General features: G+C 41.6%; 1 protein-coding gene across 1 annotated transcript; it reads left to right on the forward strand.

Annotated features, from left to right (window-relative positions):
* The first annotated feature begins 2,875 nt into the window (after nt 1-2,875).
* Nucleotides 2,876-24,828, forward strand: rwdd (RWD domain containing 4). The gene is made up of 7 exons (XM_060918045.1): nt 2,876-3,080; nt 11,075-11,155; nt 14,348-14,457; nt 15,962-16,112; nt 16,212-16,320; nt 20,024-20,070; nt 24,119-24,828. The coding sequence occupies exons 1-7, from the start codon at nt 3,057-3,059 to the stop codon at nt 24,134-24,136; spliced, it is 540 nt and encodes a 179-aa protein (XP_060774028.1). The 5' UTR covers nt 2,876-3,056; the 3' UTR covers nt 24,137-24,828.
* Nucleotides 24,829-25,136: the final 308 nt, after the last annotated feature.

The raw sequence follows: 25,136 nt of genomic DNA on the forward strand, positions 1-25,136 counted from the left end.
GGAAGAAGATTCTCTGGTCAAATGAGAATAAAATTTTGGCCACCATGGGAAATGCCATGTCTGGCACAAACCCAACACCCTGAGAACACCATTCCTACAGTGAAGCATGGTGGTGGCAGCATCATGCTGTGGGGAAATTTTTCATCTGCAGGGACAAGAAAGCTGGTCAGGACTGAAGGAAAGATGGATGACACTAAATACAGGGCAATTCTGGAGAAAAACCTGTTTGAGTCAGCCAGAGGTTTGAGACTGGAGGACAATGACCCTGAACATATTGCTAAAGCTACACTGGAGTGGTTTAAAGGGAAACATTTAAATGTCTTGGAATGGCCTAGTCAAAGCCCAGACCTCAATCCAATTGAAAATCTGTGGCATCACTTGAAGATTGCTGTACACCAACACAACCCATCTAACTTGAAGGAGTGTGGAGCAGTTTTCTCTTGAGGAATGGGCAAAAATCCCAGTGGCTAGATGTGCTAAGCTAATAGAGACATACCCCAAGAGACTTGCAGCTGTAATTGCCCCAAAAAGTGGCTCTACAAAGTACTGACTTTTGGGGGTGAATACCGATGCACACTCCAGATTTCTGTTTTTTTCCATTTTTTTCATCTTGTTTGTGTCACAATAAAAAATAAAAAATAAACCAACACAATTTGCACCTTTAAAGTGGTAGGCATGGTGTGTAAATCAAATGGTGCTAACCCCCCAAAAATCCTTTTTAATTTCAGCTTGTAATGCGACAAAACAGGACAAACACCATGGGGGATGAATACTTTTGCAAGACACTGTATTTACTAACTTTTTTAAACATTTGTTACAGTAGTGATAATCACAACCCAGCATTGTCAAAATTATTATGCATGTCAATAATGTGAACTGTAATCTAATGACAATTTTAATAAAAATGTGTTCTATGGGCAGACAATTCATAAATGAAAAAAAAACCCTCCCTTGGTCCAATAAATATTATTTTGCACATTTATTATGATTATTATTATTATTATTATTATTATTATTATTACACATTGCTGATGAAAAAAATCGAATATCTGGGGTCAACTGTACAAAGTAATGGCGAGTGCAGAAGAGAAGTGAAGAAGAGAGTGCAAGCAGGTTGGAATGGATGGAGGAGAGGAGGATGTCAGGAGTGATTTGTGACAGAAGGTTGCCAGGAAGAGTGAAAGGGAAAGTGTACAAGACAGCAGTAAGAGCAGTGATGTTGTACGGTTTGGAGACAGCGGCACTGACAAAAAGACAGGAGGCTGAACTGGAGGTAGCAGAGCTGAAGATGCTGAGATTTTCATTGGGAGTGACAAAGTCAGACAGGATGAGAAATGAGAATATTAGAGGGAAAGGACATGTAGGACAGCTTGGAGACAAAGTGAGAGAGGCGAGATCGAGATGGTTTGGACATGTACAGAGGATAGATCCAGGGTATACTGGGAAAAGAATGCTGGAGATCAAAGAGGGAACCAAAGATGAGATTTATGGATGTGGTGAAGGAGAACATGAGGACAGTTGGTGCGACAGAAAAAGATACGGCGGACAGGAAGAGATGGAGGGACGTTATCCACTGTGGCGACCCCTGATGGGAACAGCCGAAAGTGCAAAAAAAAATCCCAATAGTTCTTGCAGTAACAAGAAAACATTTTCTAATTTATTCATTCATCTATCTATCTATCTATCTATCTGTTATTATGTTCAAAAAGTGAAGAAAAAACTGTCATTGTGAAAATGAAGATTCATCCATCATCCTGTTCTACAGGGTCGCAGGCAAGCTGGAGCCTATCCCAGCTGACTATCGGTGAGAGGCGAGGTACACCCTGGACAAGTCACCAGGTTATCGCAGGGTTCAGTTCAGTTGGTCGGGTTCAATGCCCGAACTGATGATCACATCATCAGTTTTTCCTTTGGCTAATCAGACACAAGGTACGCCACCACTCTTGCCAGAGCAGTTGGGGGTTAGGTGCCTTGCTCAAGGGCACTTAAGTCAATCCTGCTAGTCTGGGGAATCGAACCAGCAACCTTTTGGTCCCAAAGCTGTTTCTCTAACCATTAGGCCATGACTTCCCCCTCGCAAGGTTGATACGGAGACAAACAATCATTCACACTCAATTTAGAGCCATCAATTAGTCTAACCTGCATGTCTTTGGACTGTGGGGGAAACCGGAGCACCCGGAGAAAACCCACGCGGACACGGGGAGAACATGCAAACTCCGCACAGAAAGGCCCTCGCCGGCCTCGAACCCAGGACCTTCTTGCTGGTGACAGCGCTAACCACTACACCACCGTGCCGCCCAATGAGGATTCATATAAAATGCAATATTTTATAATCCTAACAATGAGTTCAGAATGATTTGACACATTTATGTAATTATTGTTGCATTTAATTGCTTTATTATTTTCATATGCATATTCATTTAGACGGCACGGTGGTGTAGTGGTTAGCGCTGTCGCCTCACAGCAAGAAGGTCCGGGTTCGAGCCCCGTGGCCGGCGAGGGCCTTTCTGTGCGGAGTTTGCATGTTCTCCGCGTGGGTTTCCTCCGGGTGCTCCGGTTTCCCCCACAGTCCAAAGACATGCAGGTTAGGTTAACTGGTGACTCTAAATTGAGCGTAGGTGTGAATGTGAATGGTTGTCTGTGTCTATGTGTCAGCCCTGTGATGACCTGGCGACTTGTCCAGGGTGTACCCCGCCTTTCGCCCGTAGTCAGCTGGGATAGGCTCCAGCTTGCCTGTGACCCTGTAGAACAGGATAAAGCGGCTACAGATAATGAGATGAGATGAGATGAGGCTTTCCATTCTGATCTCCATCCTGTGTAGTGAGTGGAGTTGAAGTTGTGATTATTCTCCGGGGCACAAGGGGGCAGTGATGAGTCTGTAGATGAGCTCTAACTCTGTGGTGCTGCGGCCGCAGTAGAGCCTGAAAACTGATAAAACAGCATGAGGTGTTCAATCTGGGCGGATAAAACTTGTCATAGTTATAGATGATCTAAACGGGGCATTAGATTTGATATTTAGGCTGAAGCGAGTGGACTGACAAGCTGAGAAATAAAACATGACAGCCAACGAGGAGCAGGAGGTAAGTGAGTGTGTTAGCATTGTGGCTAACAGGCTAACGCTAACTACATGCCCAGAACTCCAGGTGAACTTGTGTGAGGTGGAGATGGGATTCGACCTCCAGCTCTGGGTTCTGATCTGCTTCTGGTTGTTCCCATACTGCTGTCTTTAATAATATGTCACACTTTAAGGTGTGCGTGACTGTATTTGTCAACATTACACTGTACACTCCATTAACAGTCCAGCATTATTATTATCTAGTAGTATCATAATCATAGTATCATTAGAAAACCTCTTTATTATGCACAAATTCAGCACAAAAAAAGTAATTTCCCAGAATTTATATATTTATTTATTCTATCCACATTCACTGGATATGAGCAATCGCGTGCTCTGATTGGCTACTTTACTACTAGGCTATCAGCTCATATACCGTGAGTAGAGAAAAACAATATGGCGGCGCGCGTTGCTGAACCAACCGAGAACGAAATAAAAACTACTCGAAAACAAAAGCAACAAAATATGGAATAAAAAGTATTTGATGGAAAGAATTTTTTTCCCTTTCAAGAATTATCGCATTTTTCACAAATTGCTCCTGTCATTTTGCCGGTGTCACGGTCTGATCGTGCGCTGGTATAAATTTACCATGCGCAGACCATTTTTTTTTCCCGGTCAACTTCCAGGAAGTCTAAATTTACCATTTCTTGCTGCAATTTTGTACCGAGCATTTCAACACATTTGTGAACTAATAGAACGCGAATTGGGGCGGCACGGTGGTGTAGTGGTTAGCACTGTCGCCTCACAGCAAGAAGGTCCGGGTTCGAGCCCCGTGGCCGGCGAGGGCCTTTCTGTGTGGAGTTTGCATGTTCTCCCCGTGTCCGCGTGGGTTTCCTCCGGGTGCTCCGGTTTCCCCCACAGTCCAAAGACATGCAGGTTAGGTTAACTGGTGACTCTAAATTGAGCGTAGGTGTGAATGTGAGTGTGAATGGTTGTCTGTGTCTATGTATCAGCCCTGTGATGACCTGGCGACTTGTCCAGGGTGTACCCCGCCTTTCGCCCGTAGTCAGCTGGGATAGGCTCCAGCTCGCCTGCGACCCTGTAGAACAGGATAAAGCGGCTAGAGATGATGAGATGAGATGAGAACGCGAATTGTGACTACAATTGTGAGATTTGATTATCAGTAGACAAGCTGTTGAATATGGATGAGGAAACAATGACTGGTCCTGATCAGCCTACTTAGTGCATAAACTGGAACTAAAACACGGGTCAGTTATTCATTCATTCATCAAGATAAAGTGAAAATAATTTATTTGTGGATCAAGTATGAACGTAAATCCCATATCATATTGGGCTGGTAAATTCTGACTAGGTCCAATGACAGGAGTCTAATTATACCAAGTTGGTAAATTTGACAGAATAACTAAATTATTATAATCATGATGAGTCTCACTCAAACAAATCAATATTCATCAAGATAAAGTGAAAATAATTTATTTGCGGATCAAGTATGATCATAAATCTCCTATCATATTGAGCTGGTAAATTCTGACTAGGCCCAATGACAGCAGTCTAATTATACCAAGTTGGTAAATTTGAGAGAATAACTAAATTATTATAATCATGAGGAGTCTTACTTAAACAAATCAATATTCATCAAGATAAAGTGTAAATAATTCAAGTATGACCATGAACATAAATCTCGTATTAGGCTGGTAAATTCAGACTAGGCCCAATTATACCAAGTTGGTAAATTTATACTGTGGTAAGGTTAGATCGTGGCTGCTACAGTTTAAATTTACCTGGTAAATTCAGACTGGTGGTAAATTCAGACCGTGACACCGGTTTGTTTACATTCTCGGCAGAAATGATTTTGTCGGACGTATTGTATAAAGTTTTTGTTTATCAGATTTGCAAAAAAAAAAATGCTCTGTTTCTCAAAATCCAGTGAATGTGGATAGAATAAAACAGTTAACTCAATCTCGTTGTGCATGGCTTATCAGCTATCAGCTCATTTAGGACTCGATTTTGTGGAATAACTGGGGGGGGGGTTCGCGGTCCGGTTTCCATCAAATCCTGCGCTCTGATTGGCTGGCGAGCAGGTCCGTGTCCTACGATACGGACCTCTGGCGACTCGCTCGTTCACAACAACAAACATAGTAGCATTTTTTTGTCAACATTTATCTTTTTTAAAAAAAATAAGATTTATTTATAAGATTATCAAAAATCTTATGAATTTTTGCCAGCATTTCTCAGGAGAATAGCATTAATTTTACAGCATGGATAGCGATAACGACAGTGTTCACAGCGAAAGCGAGTTTTACTACCCTGAGGAAGAAGAAATAAAAGAAAACATTTCAGGAGAAAGCTAAAAACCTGTAACTGTTGCTAACGCCGAGCAAAAACATGGTTGAATCCTGAATGACTCCTATTTGTATAAATAGGGGACGACATTGGCGGCAAAATGTAGTTTTTTTTCCTGCCATGGAAGTGCACTTGTATACCGAGGAGGAAGCCATTTGCATTACAGCCGTGAATGAGGATTCAAAATGGCGGCTCGGCTCGGTTTTCCCTTTCGGGCGCTCTTGTTTTCTGTTAGAATTTGGTAAAGAAAAAATAAATATATTATTTACCAGCTTAAGGTCGGTCTGTATGGTGAAATACCGTGACCTCGGCCTTGAATACTGACCTCGGCCCAGAGGGCCTCGCTCAGTACTTTCAAGACCTCGGTCACGGTATTTCACCATACGGACCTCCCAGCTGGGAAATAACGTATATATTTGTGTGTGTGCACATTATTATTATTATTATTATGTAGAAGTGAAAGCCATTTGCTCATCCAAGGTGCTAGATATAAAAGGAGAATATCAGGAGCCTGAAACAGAACCTTGTGCTACTCTGTATTGTACTTTTTCAGTCTCTGAAGAATTTCACTGCATGTCATTGTACTGGTATCAGTCTGATCAAAACTAGGCCTGTCTGACCAAGTTGCGTTTTTAGAAATCTTTATTCATCGCATGCACACTTCAAGCACAGTGAAATTCATCCTCTGCATTTAACCCATCTGAAGCAGTGAACATACACACTCAGAGCAGTGGGCAGCCACACCAGAGCGCCCGGGGAGCAGTCGGGGTCAGGTACCTTGCTCAAGGGCACCTCAGCCCAAGGCCGACCCACGTTAACCTAACTGCATGTCTTTGGACTGTGGGGGAAACCGGAGCACACCCAGGCAGACACGGGGAGAACATGCAAACTCCACACAGAAAGGCCCTCGCCGGCTGCTGGGTTCGAACCCGGAACCTTCTTGCTGTGAGGCGACCGTGCTAACCACTACACCACTGTGCCGCCTTTCAAGCTTGTCCATTAAAATAATCATGGTATATTGAGTTAATTGTTGAATTCCAATGCAACAGAACCAAAACAGAAATATATCCACAATCTGAGGTGAACAGGTCGTCACTGAGCACTTTACCAGTAAGTCCAAGTCCCTCCTGCACCAGGATCTGGTCTTCCCCAGCAGTCTCCTGTCCCAGTACTATCCAGCTCTTTGAGGCGTATGGGTGCGGCGCTGATCTCCATTTCTCTAGCCCTCGGCCTCTCGTCTATTATATAGCTAGGGTTACAATGGGGGGCTGGTTCTTTGGTAACCACAAGAGTTTGATTCCTCACTTGCATCTGTATTGCAGCGTGCCTCACCAGATGGCAGTAGGTCCCATTTTTATCCCCCGCTGGCCGAAAGGCCTGAAGGGAGATTACGTCGTGACGATGTCCGTCCGTCCGTCCGTCCCGGGAAGGGTACTCATCTTCTGAAATCAACTCCTCTCATAATTTTTGGAAGAATTTTACGAAACTTGACAGGATTCTTTGTTATATGCGTATTACCAACATATTACAATGTCATTCAATTCAGTCGCATTTTACCAGCGTTATGGCGCTTGATTACCAAACTTGTACTTTGACAGTTTCGTGAGGAAGGTGTATTAAGCACTTATAGCACAGATATAGTTGCCAGCGGGGGATATTGTGCTCTCAGAGCGCTCTTGTTATGATAGTCTCTGGTGGGCTATGACCCGACCGCAAGCAGAGCTTGTGATCTCCCAGTCAGGAGGCGGACACGCTAACTACTAGACCAACTCGCGGTAGAATTTACCAGCACTGATTCTCTAATATGACGCGTCTACAAAACAGACGGCAAAACACCATGCTTGTTCTTACTACTTAGAAAAGAATAATGCTATCGGACACAAACCTTGTTTAAGGGTGTTTTCACACCTGGTCCCATTTAAAGGAACCAGACTCAGTCCTCTTTAAGTGGACCAAAAAGTGGACCAACAGAAAAAGAACTCAGTTCTTTTTGTGTTCACACTGTGAATTTATTACAAAGAGGACTGGGTTCTCTTTCTGGTCCAGTTAAGCTTTGATGGGGCCTCAGTCCTCTTTCTGGTCCTCTAGAGCCCTCAGACCCCCAGTGCACGGAATTCTGGGTAATTTTCTCTTGAATCAAAAGGTCTGCTGCCATGCTTGCCCTGCTGTATTCTTTGATCAAAATAGTGCTGATTAAGGAAAATAAATGTATTATATTTTATATATATATATATATATATAAAAATATAGTTATATTATTGTGGCCGACTCGTCAGTCAGTAAGTTCAGAGACTTGTAAAGCGGCTGTGGTAAGTTGCAAAAGGAAGTTGAGTTTCCCTGCTACAGTCACGTGACCAACTACGGCAAACGAAGAAGGTTAAACTACAGTGAAAAAGGCGAAGTGAACCCGGTGCGCTTTTTGTTCACAATGCGCAGATTAGGCGAACCGTACCGTTGATTTTTAGCGAACCGTACTGAGACCACCTCCTGAGGTGGTCTCATTTCGGTTCGCTTTAAAGGGGTCTGGGTACGGTTGAAGTGTTCACATATGCGCAAAAAATGCTGAGTCATCGATCTGAGTTCGGTTAGATGGCTGAAAGGGACCAAGTGTGAAAACACCCTAAGATCTCTGAGGGAAAAGGTGCGTTTGAGAGATCAGATGTGACAAAACTCGCTGAGAAGTTCTTCTGTTATGGTGCGTCTTGGTATAAGGCCATTACTAAAAAATGTTCTGTTTCCGGTCCACCAGCCGGGTGAGCGCTGTTTGTGCGGTTGAAATTTTTTTTTTTAACGCCGTTTTTTCAACATTTTTTTCGGGTTCGTAAATCTAAAATCGAACTTGACATTTACGCATTCCGCGCAGAATATAGAATCGAATCAGCTCTGCGCATACGCCGTGCGGTACAAAAAATGGCAGCCACCATGAAGGAATGAGATCCGGAGTTTTCAAACATTTGCTTAAAGGAACAGTCCACCGTACTTCCATAATGAAATATGCTCTTATCTGAATTGAGACGAGCTGCTCCATACCTGTCCGAGCTTTGCGCGACCTCCCAGTCAGTCAGACGCAGTCAGACGCGCTGTCACTCCTGTTAGCAATGTAGCTAGGCTCAGTATGGACAACGGTATTTTTTGGGGCTGTAGTTAGATGCGACCAAACTCTTCCGCGTTTTTCCTGTTTACATAGGTTTATATGACCAGTGATATGAAACAAGTTCAGTAACACAAATTGAAACGTAGCGATTTTCTATGCTATGAAAAGTTCGCACTATAATGACAGGCGTACTAACACCTTCTGCGCGCTTCGGCAGTGCATTGATACGGAGCTCAGATATCAATGCGCTGCCGAAGCGCGCAGAAGTTACATTTGTTTACATTTACATTATAACTCAAGCAGAAAGGTGAAAAGATGCCTTAAATTACATATTTTTCTGTTTCCGTGAAAGTGGGGTGGAGCAAAAGTGAGTACACCCCACAACAAACTCAATTACATCCAGTACATTTAGTACTTTGTATGGCCTCCATTATTTGCAATGACAGCCCCAAGTCTCCTTGGTATGGAGTGCACAAGTTGACAACATTTGGCTACATCAATCTTTTTCCATTCTTCAAGGATGACATCTTTCAGAGCCTGGATGTTGGATGGAGAGTGATGCTCAACCTGCTTCTTCAGTATTCCCCAAAGATGCTCTATAGGGTTCAGATCAGGTGACATACTTGGCCATGGAATCACTCTCACCCTGTTCCTCTTCAGAAAGTCAGCAGTGGCCTTAGATGTGTGTTTTGGGTCATTGTCATGTTGAAAAATGGCACGACGACCAACGGCCCGAAGTGATGGAAGCATCTTAACTTTCAGTATAGAGCAGTACATTTGAGAATTCATAATGCCATCAATGAAATGCAGTTCTCCAACACCCGCAGCACTCATGCAACCCCACATAAGAACACTACCCCCTCCATGTTTCACTGTGGGCACCATGCATTTTTCCTTGTACTCCTCACCCTTGCGACGCCAGACTGTTTTGAAGCCATCAGTTCCAAAAAGATTGATTTTGGTCTCATCACTCCAGAGTATAGAGTCCCAGTAGCCTTCATCCTTTTCAGCATGTGCCCTGGCGAACTCTAGACGGGCTTTTTTGTGACTGGGCTTTAGGAGAGGCTTCCTTCGGGGACGACACCCATGCATGCCATTCCGCTGCACTGTACGGCATATTGTGTCACGTGACACATTCACTCCAATTTCAGTCTCTACTTCCTTAGATACCTGTTGTGCACTTGCATGCCGATTTTCCTCAACTTTTCTCATTACAAGCCGCTCCTGCCTGGGTGTTAATTTTCTTGGCCGGCCTGTACGTCTCTGTACTTTGGCTGCAGTTCCATCTGTCTTGAATTTTTGGATCACTTTTGCAACCGTGTTCTTACTGATAAGTAAGGCTTCACTGATCTTCTTGTAGCCCTCACCTCTCTTGTGTAAAGCAATAATCCGCTTTCTCAGATCCAGAGACATTTCCTGGCCATGAGGTGCCATTGCTGACAGCAGGAAATGGGAAAGGGTGGTTTGCTTTAGGTAACAGCCTTTTGTAGCCAACTGCCTAATTAACACCTGTGTAATGACTAATTAGACTCACCTGTGGTTAATTGTTTGTTCAGGTCCACATTGGTAGCCTAAAAAGTTGCTTTACTCAGAGCCCTTCAGTGGGGTGTACTCATTTCTGCACCACACAAATTTCACTAAAACTGAAATAAAAATCATTTAAGTTATATTATTAGCCTTTGTTTTGAGTTCAGAAGCTCAACAGAACCTGTGTTTAACTTAGTCTGGGAACATTTTGGAAATATATCTTTGTGTTCCTTGTCATATTGTGTGAAATGTTACTTTTCAAAGAGGGTGTACTCATTATTGCATTGCACTGTGTGTGTGTGTGTATATATATATATATATAAAATCTCATCTCATTATCTGTAGCCGCTTTATCCTTCTACAGGGTCACAGGCAAGCTGGAGCCTATCCCAGCTGACCACGGGTGAAAGGCGGGGTACACCCTGGACAAGTCACCAGGTCATCACAGGGCTGACACATAGACACAGACAACCATTCACACTCACATTCACACCTACGCTCAATTTAGAGTCACCAGTTAACCTAACCTGCATGTCTTTGGACTGTGGGGGAAACCGGAGCACCCGGAGGAAACCCACGCGGACACGGGGAGAACATGCAAACTCCGCACAGAAAGGCCCTCGCCGGCCACGGGGCTCGAACCCAGGACCTTCTTGCTGTGAGACGACAGCGCTAACCACTACACCACCGTGCCGCCATATATATATATATATATATATATATATAAAAATCCCTCCCTACTAAAAATTTTTTTGCTCACCCGGTGGACAGGAAACGGATTTTTTTTAAGGATGGCCTAAGGGAATTTTAACCCTAATGGTCTATTTCCGACTAAACAAGCAGGAGCCACCTAATAGTTAATGAAAGACTAAGCTCAACTAATTAAACAGGTGGATTGTGTTCCTGCTTGGTTGGAAGAAACAAGTGCACAAACATCTAACTGAAACTTCATCTCATCCCCGGTGCGATGTGTTGAGAGATCGTTGTGTATGAAATATTTGGCTCTTCCTAATGTTTGTTTACTTTTCTCACAGATGGAGTTGGAAGCTCTGCGTTCAATTTATGAAGGGGACGATTGCTTCAAAGAGCTGAGTCCTGTCTCCTTCCAGTTCAGGGTAAATATATACCCGATATTCTTCCCAAGGAAGGTTTTCTTGTGGACAACCAAGAGAGTCATTATTTTCGGTTGATGTTGTTAAAACAAATTTGTTTCACGTCATCTTTTTTGAGAAAAGGTTCCCAGAAATTTGATTATTCAGTATGCATTGAACAGCTTAAAGCATTCGAGGCACACACACTGTATGACCCGTAACGGAAAGTGTTATAGTGTGACCGGATGATAACACAGTAATAACACGTCATAGATGTGATACAGCATATTGACTCTATTATTGATCAGATAGTTGTTCACTGTAGTCTTCTTTTCATCAAGGTTGGAGACAGGAGTTTTTTTTTTTTTTATTAGAGTTTTATCATGTTGAACAGGAGGGAAGCACACCTTCTTTGTGTTTTCCTTGTGTTTTACCAGTTGCTTGCTCTCTTTCCTTTTGGTGCCTTTTGAAATGAGATTATTGGCATGTAGTTCTGTTGTAATGAATATGCTTGGCTTATAAACTCTTTGTGTACAGTAAGTGTGTTGGAATATGTCCATAGAAATATGGGACCATGCTGTCACAGGAAAATAACCAGCAGTGGCAGGGATCAGGTTAACGCAGAAATCGTGCATTTTTACGCACAAAAAATGCGCGTTCGGAATTTGAATGCGTCCCGGGACGCAGGGCTCCTACTTGAAGAAATTTTCCCCGATTGCCTAATCTGTTAGATTATGTTGTTTAACAAACAAAGCAAAAGTGAACAGAATGAAAAGGTCACAACGTCATGGTCGTTTTCAGGTGACATCATCATAACTGCGGATCTGTTTACGTGGCCATGTTGCTTGGTGAGCTTTGTGTTTGCCAGCGACCGGCACAAGTGTACGCGAGTGATTGTAAGCCCAATTCAGTGCATCTACAGATAAACTTGTAGAAGTTTCATCTAAAAGAACAATGCCAGAGCGTTTCTGGATGTAATAACAGACGTGGAGATAAGCCTGGTTTAAATTTTCACTGCTTCCCGACGAACCCAGAAAAAGCTGCAGTTAAACAGGAAGACTGGATGATAAAACCATTCCCGTGTGTGTGGAGAACATTTTATATAAGGTTAGTGTGAAAGCTCTGTGCAGCATTCAAATGTATATCTGAATGTGGGTTTTGGACACGATATGTGTTATTAGACCTAATGCTTGGCTCAACTAGCAGCATGTGTGTTGTGTACTGATAATGTAGACGAGTCTAAACACTATAAAATATGCAAGCTCAAGGCTCTTGCTTGTTTGTTACTATTAGAAGTCCACATTTGAGCTTACGTTTATCATAATAAGGTATTTTTCTTTATCAGGAATTTCCCATAACATTCCGGTGCGAAACCTGCCTCGAAATATTGGTAGGCTTCTGTATTTCTGTAAGCCTTTAGCATCTCCGGTGTATTTAGAAGTCCCAAATACTAAATAGTTCAGGATGTTGTAGTGTCCCAAATCCGGTAACTGGTTTGCCGAATGCTTTTCAAGTGGAATAAAAACATTTGTGGGTAAAAATTAAGAAAAAGCAGCCTTTATTTTTGTCACATTCCTCCTCTGCATTTAACCCATCTGAAGTAGTGAGCTTGTGCGCACGCACACAAAGAGAGAGAGAGCGAGCGCAGTGTGCAGAATAAATTAAAAAATATCTTTGTTGGTAAATTGTATAGATCTGTGATGCCTGCATGTTTCAGCTTTTGAATGTATTCTGATCTGCTGGTATAAAATTAATTTTTAATTATTTCAGAGAGACTGTACTGACTGCAGTTGTCTCGATTTTCATTATTGACTGTTAAGACTGTTTCTTTGTTTTATGCAGCAATATGGCGGATGCTGCATAATGAACAAAAATCTGTGATGTCAGTGAAAGTCCTCTATAGTCTATTCTAGGTTAACCTCTCACAAAGAATGACCGAAAAACCTTTAACGTGCATATCACAGGTAAATTCAGGAGCAAGATCAATGTAATTGTCCTATTTTATATTAAACTTTGGTCAAATATCTGTCACATTCTGCATTCTCTGCAATTTTTTGACCTTGCGCAATACCAGAAAAATTCAGTTGAAATCAAGCCATTTGAGGCGAATTGGTCCGCCTCTGAAAAAACTTGGCATTTGGATTTCCCGGGAAACATTGATTTTCGTGACGTCGCGTGCGGGACACCTCCCTCTGAATCCTACGTCAGCGCTGGTTTGTTTATGAGGAAACGACCTGGTGGTTTTCTGCAAATTTCTTCAACGTTATCGCGTAATTATTAAAATGGTTAACAGATGTATCGGAGGAGGGTGTAGCAACACCAATCTTGATGGGATTAGTACTTATCGTTTCCCAAAAGACCGGACAATGAGAGAGAAATGGGAGCGCTTGGTCTACACAGGCTGTGCACTGAAACCGTGCAAAGCTCGCGCAGCCTGCTGGCGCTTCCGCAGGTGACGTCACGAATCTGGCTCCCTTGGGATTTTTCGAGACGCGTTTTGTTATGTTATTTTTTTCTGCTGTAGACAGATGGCCTTGTGCAAAATTACCCTTCTGGATGAGTGTGTAAAGGGACATGCTTTCATATAAAAAAATGAAATTGGTCTAGAATATGCAGTTTAACTCCGTGGATTATCAGTGAAAGACTCGGCAAGATTGTGGCTGCACACTGCGACTGTATCGCAAAATAAATAAATTTTATATACATCATATAATTTCTCTGACTGATATATAAAATATTTGGGACCCACAAAAAGTGCCAGGGACCCCAATTTGGCCAGTCACGTGGGTCCCTGGACCCAGAATGAAAAATCTTAGCGCCATCCCTGAATGGCGTGGTGTGATGCAGCCTGACACAGTGTGGATTATTTTCTTATGACAACTCGTTCCTGCAGGGTTTTATCCTTTTATACAACAGCAACCTGGCAAAAAGAGCAGTTTGTATTCATCTATAGTTGCATGTGATGATGTGGAGCATCGACACAGTAAGTTTGTTCCTGTTCTAACAGACATAAGAATATTTGTTTGTTCATCTGCTTGTCCTTTTTTTTTTCCTTTGAATATTACTGAACTTTGCCTAACAGTTGAGCACTACTGTCTGAGCTGTCCTGTTTTAGAAAATTAATCACAACCTTCTGAGCAATCTGAATGAAGAACTCAACAGCGCTGGGGTATATTGCTGCTGCTGTATAATGGCTCTGCGTATGATTTTCTGCAGATAGGAGACCTTAATGAGTCAAAATCATTCCTGTTGGACGTCTCATGGCCAGAGACGTATCCTGAAACTGAGCCTCATATATCCTTAGATGCCTTTTTCAACAACAGAATGTAAGTCAGCACATCGAATATGATATGCAATAAATGTCGCATTAATATTTTGCTCTACTGATATTTCATAATGTGAAACTCACACCCTTTATATGGGCACTTTACAAAAACACAATGGAATTGTAACCAGGGCTCGAAATTCGCAGTGGTCCGGTCGCCCGAGGCGACTTAATTTGTCATTTGGTGGGTAATTCCTGTCACTAGCCAGCCCAGCTGGCTAGTTGAAAATAAAAAATATATATAAAGCGAAGATTCAGGCACACCGTCAACTAAAGCCGCCACATATTAAGCATGTGTCGTGTCTGTGTTAATTGATGTGTTTATCGGCAGGACGAAAAATACCGAAGAATTCCGAATCATATAGTGTACGAGTCAGGCTGTCGTTTTTTTCACTACTGTGCATGCGTATAACGCATCTCGTTGAATATCGCGGTAATCACGTGTAGTATTGGACCAGGTGGGTGGAGCACAGAAGCACGGCAGGCCAGAACTGAGTTCTCAATGAACTATTTATTGCTAGCTTTTCAGCCTTTTATCACTTCCCAGCCAGTTGGGGGGAGAGAGCTCCCTTTCTCTGCTCTCCTCTCCTTTTAAAGGGCGCGGTCACTGGGGAAGACACACAAACACAGGTTAATCCCCATCAGGTGCAATGATTCCACCACTTACCTTCCCTGACTCCGCCCTCCATTCACAGACCGACGCTTGGCCACGCCCCCACTGCCACATCACGTTATCAAATTCAATAGATGTGGCCACATTATCGCCCATTTAAACACGCGTTTTTGTTCTTGTTTGCATCTACATCTGCCAAAGCTACGTTGCGATGTGGAATTTTCTGAAAGGTGTACAGAAACCGCCAGAGACGGGGACAAAGCGACCTCGGTCTGAAGAGAAGAAACGACAAAGGACTTATAAGCAAACGTGGGAGCAGGGTAGGCCTTGGCTGCGATACGATTTTTATGGAATAATTAATTTTTTTCAAGTTGATTCCTAGTCAGTATGAAGCTCCTAATGCTTTCTCTCTCATAAATGGTTAAATACAGAAAGCATGATGGACATATTTCATACACCAAGTTGCCAAGTTTTCCAATATATTATTATTTGTTGATATTATATTATGGTGCTCAGTGTTCTCATTTATGTATTTAACAACAGTATCAAAATACTCAGGTCTTGAAATAAATGCACATTAGTCATGAACAATGGTAACTACTCTCTTTTGTGTTATTTTTGACAGAAGTAAAATTCATACATGAACAAATTTTGGCGAGTTGATTTTCTATTTGGCGAGTTACTTTGGAAGGTAACTAGTCCGGCTGGCTGGTGGAAAAAAAAAAAAAAGAATTTCGACCCCTGGTAACTCTGTTCAGTTCTCACGAAGCCCAAAGGCGTAATGCAAATCATGTGAACCTTTTTTAAACCGAGGCTGTGCAGGCAGCAAGGAAGCTGTTCACGCCGCAGTCTCAGCCTGTTCGTTGTACGCCTGCTCTTTTTTTAACTTTAGCTCTCCAGAGACCAAGCAGTTAATAATCAGCAAGATGCACGAGCAGGTGGAGGCGAACCTGGGCAGTGCCATGATGTACACTCTGTTCGAGTGGGCCAAAGAAAACCAGGAGATGCTGATGGAGAATCACCAGCCCGTCATGTCTGCTGTGGTCAGTGCAACAGTACAGCTGCTGTCAAACCACAGCATTGAGAATTTATGTGGCTTAACGTGCAGAACCAAAATCAATGTCCTGAACCATTTCATTTAGACCCTGGCTTCTAACAGCGATGTCAACAGTCCAGTCTCCGTCAGTAAGAAAAAGGAGAAAAAAGAACAACTCACGAAGGCACAGAAAAGGAAAATGATCGGAAGAACTGGTAAGCCTTCGTACAGTGGTGCTTGAAAGTTTGTCAGCCGTTTACAATGATCTATATTTCTGCATAAATAGGACCTGAAACATCAGATTTCCACACAAGTCGTAAAAGCAGATAAAGAGAACTCAATTAAACGAACCAGACAAAAATATTATTACATCACATTACAGGCATTTAGCAGACGCTCTTATACAGGGCGACATACAACATACCCAGAGCAGCCTGGGGAGCATGTGGGGGTTAGGTGCCTTGCTCAAGGGAACTTCAGCCATTCCTGCTGGTCCAGGGAATCAAACCGGAGACCTTTTGGTCCCAAAGCTGCTTCTATAAACATTAGGCCATGGCGCTTGTACTTGGTCATTTATGTATTGAGACAAATCATCCAGTATTATAGACTGTGAGTGGCAAAAGTATTTGATCCTTTGCTTTTGGTGTCTGGTGTAACCCCTCCTTGTTTGGCTAACTATACATCAGCTTGGAGGAACTTCAGCACACACTGAGCAGCTTCAGCTCTCAGATGTTGTTGGGTTTCTTCCTCGGAGCTGCTCACTTCAGGTCCGTCCACAACATTTTCTACTTGATTAAGGTCAGGACTTTGTCTTGGCCATTCCAAAACATTAACTTTATTCTTCTTTAACCATTCTTTGATAGAACAGTTCTGTGCTTAGGGTCGTTGTCGTGCTGCATCAACCACTTTCTCTTGAGATTCAGTTCACAGACAGATGCCCTAACGTTTTCCTTTCGAATTTTCTGGTATAATTCAGAATTCATTGTTCCATCAAAGATGGCAAGCCTAGCTGAAGCAAAACAGGCCCAAACGATCATACTACATGGTTATCCCATGTTTCACAGATGGGATAAGGTTCGTATGTTGGAACGCAGTGGTTTCCTTTCTCCAAGCATAACAATTCTCATTTAAACCAAAAAGTTCTATTTTGGTCTCATCCGTCCACAAAACATTTTTACAAAAGCCTTCTGGCTTGTCCATGTAATCTTTAACAAACTGTAGACGGGCGCCAGTCTTGTTTTTGGAGAGCATTGGCTTTCTTCTTGTAACCCTGTCATGCACACCACTGTTGTTCAATGTTCTCCTGATAGTGGACTCATTTGAGAGAGGCCTTCAGTTGCTTAGAAGTTACCCTGGGGTCCTTTGTGACCTTGCCGACTATTACACGCCTTGCTCTTGGAGTGATCTTTGTTGGTCAACCACTCCTGGGGAGGGTAATAATGGTCTTGAATTTCCTCCATTTGTACACAATCTGTCTGACTGTGGATTGATGGAGTCCAAACTCTTTAAAGATGGTTTTGTAACCTTTTCCAGCCTGATGAGCATCAACAACGCTTTTTCTGAGGTCCTCGGAAATCTCCTTTGTTCGTGCCATGATACACTTCCACAAACATGTTATAAACATGTTATAAACACTTTGGCTGATCTGAATATGCATAGTTCCATACTGTTAGTCCACAAAATAGAGTATGTAGGGTGTCTGAATACTCAGTAGGCATTAAATAGTAGTTGAACGGAACCCTAATGATGTACTACGTCTGTAGTATGCAAACGTATAACACAACGCTACACTACTCTATCCCATAATTCAGATTAGCCTCCGAATAACCGAAGAAGAAGAATTACCCCAGGGGAAAATAGAACCACGATGGCTGTCTGAAGCAAAACTGGTTGTTGCAATGTTCAAATGGTGTCTCTGGTAAAATGGCAGTGCAGTATGTCCGAATTGTGTCCTTAGTACTTACTCACATACTCCTAGAAAGTACTACCTTAACAGTCAGGTAGTAGGTGCTTAACAGATGTTGACAGACATCTTGGTACTGTGCAAAAATCTTAGGCACATGTAAAGAACAAAAATGGCTTAAAAATAATGAAATGTTTCAACACTTGAAAAAAAATACGATAAACGTTAAGAAGTAAGCCATAATAAATGAAACAAAAACAATATTTGGTGTCCGACGACCCTTTGGTTTAAAAAATAAAATTTTTTTTTAAAAATCTCGGGTACAGTGAGTGCAGTTTTATAAGGAAATGAGCTGTAGGTTTTACTGAGCATCTTGCAGAACCAGCCACAGTTCTTCTGGACCCTTTGTCACACTTGCGTCTTAATTTTGCACCAAAACCCAGTAGCCTTCATTATGTTTTCTTTTTCAATCTGAAAAGTGCTCTCTTATTATCCCCCGCTGGCCGAAAGGCCCAAAGGGGGATTATGTCGTGGCAATTTCCGTCCGTCCCGGGAAGGATGCTCACCTTCTGAAATCAACTCCTCTCACAATTTCTGGAGGAATTTCACGAAACGTGACAGGATTCTTTGTTATATGTCGGTAATATGCATATTGCAATTTCGTTCAATTGAGTCACATTTTACCAGAGTTACAGCCCTTGATTAACAAAATTATGACAATTCATGAGTGTGTTTTCCTTCTGACATCAACTCCTCTCACAATTTTTGGATGAATTTCTCGAAGCTTGTCAAAAGGCCTTGTTATATGACGATAATACGCATATTGTGATTTAATTTCGCTTGTGAACATTTTACCAGAGTTCTGACCCTTGATTAAATAACTTGTACTTTGACAATTTCATGAGGGTGTACGTTCTTCTGAAATCAACTCCTCTCACAACTTGTAGAGGAATTTCACCAAACTTGGCAAAAGGCTTTGCTATATGACAGTTACGTGCACATTGAAATTTTGTTTAATTTGGGCAAATTTTACTAGAGTTATGGCCGTGATTATTAACAAACTTGTACTTTGGCAATTTCATCAAGGTGTGCTTGCTTTCTGAAATCAACTTCCCTCACAATTTTTATCCCCCGCTGGCCGAAAGGCCCGAAGGGGGATTATGTCGTGGTGATATCCGTCTGTCCATCCGTCCTGGGAAGTGTACTCACCTTCTGAAATCAACTCCTCTCACAATTTTTAGAGGAATTTCATGAAACTTGACAGAATTCTTTGTTATATGTCGGTAATACACATATTACAATTTCATTCAATTCAGCCGCATTTTACCAGAGTTATGGCAGAGTTGCCAGCGGGGGATATTGTGCTCTCAGAGCGCTCTTGTGTAACATGCTGCTTGGATACAAACTTCTTTTTTTTTTTTTCCTGTAACATTTAATTTTGTGCTGAAAAATGAATGTTTGGAACTCGAAAATATTTTTGTACTGACTCGATAATGTAGACGTCATGAAACAAAATCTATAACAAAGCTTGTATGAAAAATAGGGGGCCTAAGACTTGCACAGTCCTGTATATTGAGTATTCATACACACTCTTGATGTGAAACATGGCGCCCACTCACACCTGATTGCCACTCCACTGACTGAAAACACGTGACTCTAATTTCACCTTCAAATTAACTGCTAATCGTAGAGGTTCACATACTTTTGCCACTCACAGATATGTAATATTGGATCATTTTCCTCAATAAATAAATGACCAAGTATAATATTTTTGTCTCATTTGTTTAACTGGGTTCTCTTTATCTACTTTTCGGACTTGTGTGAAAATCTGACGATGTTTTAGGATATATCTATGCAGAAATATAGAAAATTCTAAAGGAGTCACAAACTTTTAAGCACCACTGTACTTCTCAATTCACAAAGACATTTTACACATTATTTACGTCTTGCATTACCATCCTGTGGAACGTGTGTAATCCGTATGTAATAATTTGATTTCATATTTTATTGAACAGATAAAGGTGAACTGCCCCGAGGCTGGAACTGGGTGGACGTTATCAAGGTACTTGATCACCATCAACTACAGCGGCAGCTACAATTTTCGACACCTTAACAATCTTTTGGCCGTTGCAAAAGTAGAGAAGACTTTCAATACGTAAATTGTGCATGAATACTCACTCAAACTTCCACTGGGGAAAAATGAGTTGATTCTCGATTACTTGGTGTATCAGATCATGTGACACTGTTCCACAATTACTGACACCTTTGTCCAGTTATCGACACCCAGATGATTATTTATTTTAAAAAAATGGATGTGTGGTATCAAGTTAACAAAACAGTTTTTATTTAAAATTTGCTTTACATAGACTTATATTTAGTACAAAATATATTTTATATAAATATATCGATCTCGGTGCGTACGTAAATGAGGAAGTCATTCTAATGTTTGTGAAATGATAATGAAATGATAACGTTTAACCTGTCAGAAAATCTTTCTGTTCCACTTTCTAAGTGTTTTTGTAGATCACACTTTGTTAATCATTCGTTGTTGTGCATATTAATTTCTAGTTTTGTAGTTTAGCAATAAATGTCAGCAGGTAATTGACATTGTAACCGCATGCAAACCCAGGTCAAAGGTCGCATGTCATTCCTCAAACCAAAATATAAAATGTCTGCTGGTATTGTAATATGTGGTAGATATTTACAACAAACTGCAAAAAAATATTTTCTGAATGGAATAGAAAAATCTGAATATTTCAGCGTGTAATTTTTTACATGTAGGAATTTAATTCTATTTATTGCAATAGGATTCCAAATACTCTATAAACATTCCATTCTGTTATGAATCAGAAAAAAATTATTATAAATCGCAGCACTTTTATTTATTTATTTTTTTAAAGTACTTCTTCAGTGTTACACAAAGATCAATATACAGCGCCTCGAAAAAGTATTCATACCCCTTGAACTTTTTCACATTTTTCCACCTTACAACCACGAACTTAAAAGTTTTTTACTGAGATTTTATGTGATAGACCAACACAGAGTAGCACATAATTTGCCCCTTTTCCACCAAAGCAGTTCCAGGGCTGGTTCGGGGCCAGTGCTTAGTTTGGAACCGGGTTTTCTGTTTCCACTGACAAAGAACTGGCTCTGGGGCCAGAAAAACCGGTTCCAGGCTAGCACCAACTCTCTGCTGGGCCAGAGGAAAGAACCGCTTACGTCAGCGGGGGGGCGGAGTTGTTAAGACCAACAACAATAGCAAGACCGCCAAAGCTGACATAACACTGGCTAACGTTAGCTCATAACAAAGGCTAACATAACCATCTCACATTCAGTGTAAGTAAGAGTCAAAACGTTATTAGGTTATTACCTGTCTCCTAGAATGTAATCGCCGTCCACTCAAAACCTGTCGATCAACACAAACATATTGGATCTGCCGTTTTCTGATCCCAATGAAGCACCGTAAAGCCAGAAGCAGCAGCTGTACAAACGCGAAGTCATCCATTATTGTTGTTGTTGCTGCTGCTTCTTCTCCGTGTTGTTGTTGCTTCGATGTTGGCGCCAAGGTTTATGCAAACGCAGCGATGTAACTGACGTATACAGTGACGTAATGACGTGGCTCCCCTTAGCACCCCAAGCTATGGTAAAGCAAACTGGTTCTCAGCTGGCTCGCAAGTTGAACCAGCACCAGCACTGGCCCCAAACCAGCCCTGGAACTGATTTGGTGGAAAAGGGGTAATTGTGAAGTGAAACGAAAATGATAAATGGTCTTCAAAATTTTAAACAAATAAATATCTGAAAAATGTGGTGTGCATTAGTATTCAGCCCCCTGTACTCTGATACCTCTAAATACAATCCAGTGCAATCAATTGCCTTCAGAAGTCATCTAATTAGTTAATAGAGTCCTACTGTGTGTAATTTACTCTCAGCATAAATACACTTGTTCTGTGAAGGCCTCAGTGGTTTGTTAGAGAACACTGAAGAACAAACAGTATCATGAAGACCAAAGAACTCACCAGACAGGTCAGGGATAAAGTTCTGGAGAAGTTTAAAGCAGGGTTAGGTTATAAAAAAATATCCCAAGCTCTGAACATCTGAAGAAGCACTGTTCAATCCATCATTCAAAAATGGAAAAAGTATGGCACAACTGCAAACCTACCAAGACATGGCCGTCCACCTAAACTGACAGAGCGAGCAAGGAGAGCACTGGTCAGAGAAGCAGCCAAGAGCCCCATGATCACTCTGGAGGAGCTGCAGAAATCCACAGCTCAGGTGGGAGAATCTGTGCACAGGACAACTATAAGTCGTACACTCCACAAATCTGGCCTTTTTGGAAGAGTGGCAAGAAGCAACCCATTGTTGAAAGACAGGCATAAAAAGCCATGTAGGGGGACACAGCAAACATGTGGAAGAAGGTGCTTTGGTCAGATGAGACCAAAGTCGAACTTTTTGGACAAAATGCAAAGCGTTATGTGTGGCGGAAAACTAACACTGCTCATCACTCTGCACACACCATCCCCACTGTGAAACATGGTGGTGGCAGCATCATGCTATGGGGATGCTTTTCTTCAGCAGGGACAGGGAAGCTGGTCAGAGTTGATGGGAAGATGGATGGAGCTAAATACAGGGCAATCCTGGAAGAAAACCTGTTGGAGGCTGCAAAAGACTTGAGACTGGGAAGGAGATTCACCTTCCAGCAAGACAATGACCCTAAACATACAGCCAGAGCTACAGTGGAATGGTTTAGATCAGCCTTTCTCAACAGGGGTGCCACGGCACCTTGGGGTGCCGTCTGGCTTCGTTAGGGGTGCCGTCAAAAAATTATATATTCTAACATTGAAATAAATAAAATTAATTAAACTTCCAAAAAGTAATAGCTACACTAATGCAGATCATCTCCGCCTCATGCATCATCAAAATTTGTCTCACGGGCCCCTTTCCCATGTCACAACGTCACTGCCGGGGTCAGCGTATGGTCAGCGTGACTGAGTATATTTTATATGGGGGTGCCTTGAGAATTTGCATACTTCTGAAGGGTGCCGTGACTGAAAAAAGGTTGAGAAACGCTGGTTTAGATCAAAGAATGTTCATGTGTTAGAATGGCCCAGTCAAAGTCCAGACCTAAATCCCATTGAGCATCTGTGGCAAGACTTGAAAATTGCTGTTCACAGACGCTCTCCATCCAATCTGGCTGAGCTTGAGTTATTTTGCAAAGAAGAATGGGCAAAAATTTCAGTGTCTAGATGTGCAAAGCTGGTAGAGACATACCACAAAAGACTTGCAGCTGTAATTGCAGCAAAAGGTGGCTCTGCAAAGTATTGACGCAGGGGGGCTGAATACTAATGCACACCACATTTTTCAGATTTTTATTTGTTTAAAATTTTGAAGACCATTTATCATTTTCGTTTCACTTCACAGTTATGTGCTACTCTGTGTTGGTCTATCACATAAAATCTCAATAAAAAACTTTTAAGTTCGTGGTTGTAAGGTGGAAAAATGTGAAAAAGTTCAAAGGGTATGAATACTTTTGCAAGGCGCTGTATAACAGTTGTAAATGTCACTTAATTCCACAGGGTGTCGATAACGGTGGACACCGGTGAAAGTGATCACTATTATCGACACCTCACGTGACTTCTCAAATGCGCGTTTAGATACAAAACGGCGATTGTCAAATGAAAGAGTAAGAAACAAGTTGGTTTCGACAAGGAGATCATGAAATATTGGTGAATTTGATCAGTAAAAACATGTCTATGATCCTTCCACCATGCTTACCTGCGATGATGACGTCCGGGTTTTCCTCAAATTGCTGATCGTGCTAAAAAAAAAAAATCCATCTCCGGTAACGAGCTGTCATCAGACGACAAGATCAAAAGGCGAGGGGGGTCTTCCGGTTGATTAATTAGTCAATAATAACTGTTGTAACTGAAACTCACCTTTTGTAATTTTTTTTATTTTTTATTGGTAAATCTGAAAAGGTGTCGATAATTGTAGCCGCCGCGCTAATATTACAAGGAACTGAGTCATGTATTAAAAACTCTAACATGCTGATATGAGTTATTTTTCATGTATTTTTCATATTCGTATACTGCTGGTTTCTTCCTCTCAAACAGCACGTGAGTATGTTTTAATTTTTTTTGGAACAAATATGTAATAGTGTTAGCGTTTCTCCATGCTTTCACACCTCTGTTGTCCATCCCACGTGTTTAATGACTAATTTCTATGACAGCTGAGCAAAACGGGAGGAAAAGAGGACGGCTAAAGAAACGACTCTTGAGCATCACGTGTTGAAGGAGAGACAGATTTACTGACGGACTGATTGAGAAGAAAAGTCTACCATGACTTGATTTTAAAGAGAGTTGAAATGAACCATGATTTGGATGAACTGATGAAGCTGCTGTTTGTTTGTGTGCGACGCTGAGGCACATGACAAGAGCATAAAATATCTTCTGCCAAAATAATACCTCCTTCTAGATTCACAGATGTGACTGTAACAGCGAGCACATGCTGTGTAAACAACAAGAGCATAATGAATTGTCTCAAAGTGTGTGCTGAGGGCAGACCGGGCCCCGTCTCTTCACATTAAGGGCCTTTATTGACCCAGTCCCTGGGTGCATGTTGATTTAAGCAGCCGATTGATTTTTGTATTGAACAGTGTGTGTAAAAAGTGGCAATGTTGACAGCTTAGGGAGCATTGTGGTTTGATCAAGTGAATCTTGGTTTGCATTTGTACCAGTTTTTAGCCTGTTTTTTTTTTTTTCCCCTTTCAGTTATTTATTGTGCATATTTTTGACACAATATAAAAATCTTTTGGAAGGTTTAATGTGTCTCGACTTATTTTATATGAACAGCAAAGAGATTGACATCTTGGGTGTTTTTATTAAAATGCAAGTTGTTAATTATGGTTTCATTTTGGTCATAAGATGTGTCCTGTATTTTTGCAACAATCAAAATGTCATAGTATATGAAAAAAGTATAGTTTAAAGAAGTTAAAGCAGATACGCAGACACTTTATTTTTAAATACATTTCTGAGTGGATAGTATCGCCATCCTTAACTCTTGTATTCTGCATAAATGGGAATAAATATTACATATACAGTGCGTGACGTCACAGCGGGAACCAGTTTTAAG

Source organism: Neoarius graeffei, chromosome 1 (assembly GCF_027579695.1).
Source record: "Neoarius graeffei isolate fNeoGra1 chromosome 1, fNeoGra1.pri, whole genome shotgun sequence".
Taxonomy (NCBI): Eukaryota; Metazoa; Chordata; class Actinopteri; order Siluriformes; family Ariidae; genus Neoarius; species Neoarius graeffei.

Coding starts and splice junctions, on each gene's coding strand:
- rwdd (XM_060918045.1), top strand. CDS start 3,057: ATGACAGCCAACGAGGAGCAGGAG. Junction 3,081..11,074: donor CAGCCAACGAGGAGCAGGAG/GTAAGTGAGTGT, acceptor CTTTTCTCACAG/ATGGAGTTGGAAGCTCTGCG. Junction 16,113..16,211: donor AGCCCGTCATGTCTGCTGTG/GTCAGTGCAACA, acceptor CATTTCATTTAG/ACCCTGGCTTCTAACAGCGA.